The sequence below is a fragment of the Osmerus mordax genome, chromosome 8, assembly GCF_038355195.1.
Source record: "Osmerus mordax isolate fOsmMor3 chromosome 8, fOsmMor3.pri, whole genome shotgun sequence".
NCBI classification, from domain to species: domain Eukaryota; kingdom Metazoa; phylum Chordata; class Actinopteri; order Osmeriformes; family Osmeridae; genus Osmerus; species Osmerus mordax.
In genome coordinates this window covers 3580493-3582876 of record NC_090057.1, presented here as the reverse complement: position 1 = coordinate 3582876, position 2384 = coordinate 3580493, and the positions used below count along the sequence as shown (strand labels likewise).

At 41.9% G+C, this 2384-nt stretch overlaps 1 protein-coding gene across 1 annotated transcript; it reads left to right on the top strand.

Moving 5' to 3' along the window:
- Nucleotides 1-558: 558 nt before the first annotated feature.
- Nucleotides 559-1479, top strand: ora6 (olfactory receptor class A related 6). Its single transcript, XM_067241654.1, has one exon. The coding sequence runs from the start codon at nucleotides 559-561 to the stop codon at nucleotides 1477-1479; it is 921 nt and encodes a 306-aa protein (XP_067097755.1).
- Nucleotides 1480-2384: the final 905 nt, after the last annotated feature.

Genomic DNA, 2384 nt, shown 5'->3' with positions numbered 1-2384 from the left:
CTGGAAGGTAAGTGTGGGTTGAATTGACCTCATGAAAAAAGTTAATTAGAAAATTGCAACTTTATTGTAGATCTAAAAATGTAAAACCTGGCAGTCGTTAAATGAAAATGAGCTTTTATGTACCATAGGTTTTGAATTCAATAGTTGAAATCAAATGGAAGTTTGTTAAGCGAGAATCACAGTTGTAAGTTACCAAGGGACGGAAGTGGCAGTTATGCACCTTGTGTAAATGTTTAAAGTTAGGATCAGCACTCATCTCAAGTTAAGGCTTTTGCAAAGCTCCAAGGTACAAATTAAAGGACTCCCAGGTCTCTGCTTTTCCAGCATCCTCGACTTTCCGATCCTTAATGAGCAAAGCCAATCACCAATCTGGGCTTGGTTTCTTTTGAAGGCATGACAACATAGATTTGCGAGTCACTGAAGCATAAAAGTAAAGACACAAAAACCACATCAGCTTTTAGCTCTCATTCACACACACGGATGGAAAGAGAGACAGCTTTTTCTCTAAGACAGCACAAGTTTCAGATACGTTTCTAAAATACACTTTTATTCACAAAGATGGGGAACGTTGCACTTTGGACCCTTGTCATCAGGATATTAATCTCCATCCTAGGGATCATAGGTAATACAGCACTAATCCTGTCCCTAGTTCAAAAACAGATCATCAAGCTAAAGACCTTTGAAGTGCTTCTCCTTGGCCTGTCGGTCTCCAACTTGGAGGAGATCTTCATCGTGGATATCTATGACATTCTTGTGGTGCATGTTTCCATCAGTCTGAACGTATGGGCCTGCTGCTCTCTGAAGTTCCTGACAGTGGTTGGTGAGGTGGCTAGCATCCTGTTCACTGTCCTCATCAGTGTCTTCCGCTACCAGAAACTCAGAGATGCAGAGACCAGGGTCAACCTTCCCATCTTCCTGGACAACATTCGTTACGCCTGGGCCATGAGTGGGCTCTGTGGGACGTTGGCGTTGCTACTTGCAGCCCCCACTTACGTGATGAACCTGGATGGACACATGAAAAACATCACTGGCACCCAAAAATGCCCACCAGACTTCTTCCTGTGCCATAGGGATAACTGCCCAACCATAAACCGTTTATACAAATACCTGTTTGTCATCTTCAGCATCCTTTTGCCTCTCCTGGTCATCACAGTCAGCAGTTGCCTCATCATAAAGGTTCTTCTGGGGCAGAAGAGGATGGTGAAGCCCGGGCTGGGAGCCCCAGGGTTGGAGCAGGAGCCCAAAAGGAAGAACAAAAGCCCTCGGATTCAAAGGGGTACGGTGGCCATCTTGGCAGCCATGGCACTGTTTCAGATCGACTGGACCTTGTACCTAGTCCTCCATCTGGGATACAGCCCCTATGACTTCCCTGCTTGGTCTGAGTTGGAATTCTTGATCTCCACAGCCTACACCACAATCAGTCCTTATGTATATGGGATAGGGAATAATCTCTTTACTTTGAAAAAATGTAGGAGGTAGTGGCGGCTTCTTTGTCCACGCTTTTGGACAAATAGGTATTTTTTAGCTCTTGGGGTGTATCGGGTGGCATTTACTTAAAAGTGTAGAGTAAGTGTGGTATCTAAGTAAATAGCCTACTTTTATGTTCCATGGGTGGTTGTGTTAACGTTCTTGTGTTTGTGCCCCCTGCCTGAGAATTTTGAGGCCATAGTACGAATACAATTTGCATTGTGGTCTGTGGGTAAACATTTAGGTTGGTTTGCAATTCAGCTGAATGTGCTTAGCTGTTTTCCGCTTTGTGTATATATATAATAAACGTAGCTAATGTAAGACGAACAGCATGTGAAGATGTTTATATTTCCCCTATAATTTTATACCGAGATGTAGATGTGTGTCGTGTTTGACACCTTTCTGTTAGCCTACTAAGTTAAATCATATATTTACAAAATAATTTGTTGTGTAGTAGTTATATAGGCTATTATAACCAAAAGTGTGGGTTGCTTAGTCTGTATTAAAACAGTTAATACTCGAGCTCTTCAGTCCATGAAGATTTGAGAGGATATATTTTCATATTTGAAATCCTTGAGAACAAGTCCAGTCAACAAGTTGCGACAAAGAGGTTTGAATGGTCATATAAATCCGCAGTTGATATCGATATGTAGCCTATGCTACGTCAAAGTAAGATTCTATAAGATTCGCGTCAGCAGAATGTGACCCAAACCAAACTCCATGTTGCAAAATCAAGCTAGACTACATATTTGAAGCGGCTTGCGTTTTCCACAGCAATTACAATAGTGTGCATTGAGAGCTCCAAACAATTAATACTTTTATTCGTGTCTTTAATTTATTTATTTCTGAGTAGCCTACATTCCTTATACATGCACGTGGACACTTTGATTAGAGACAGGTTGCATTTCGTCCTCTCC

Bases quoted from the DNA above. Each gene is read 5' to 3' on its own strand.
- ora6 (XM_067241654.1), top strand. From the start codon at position 559: ATGGGGAACGTTGCACTTTGGACCCTTGTCATCAGGATATTAATCTCC.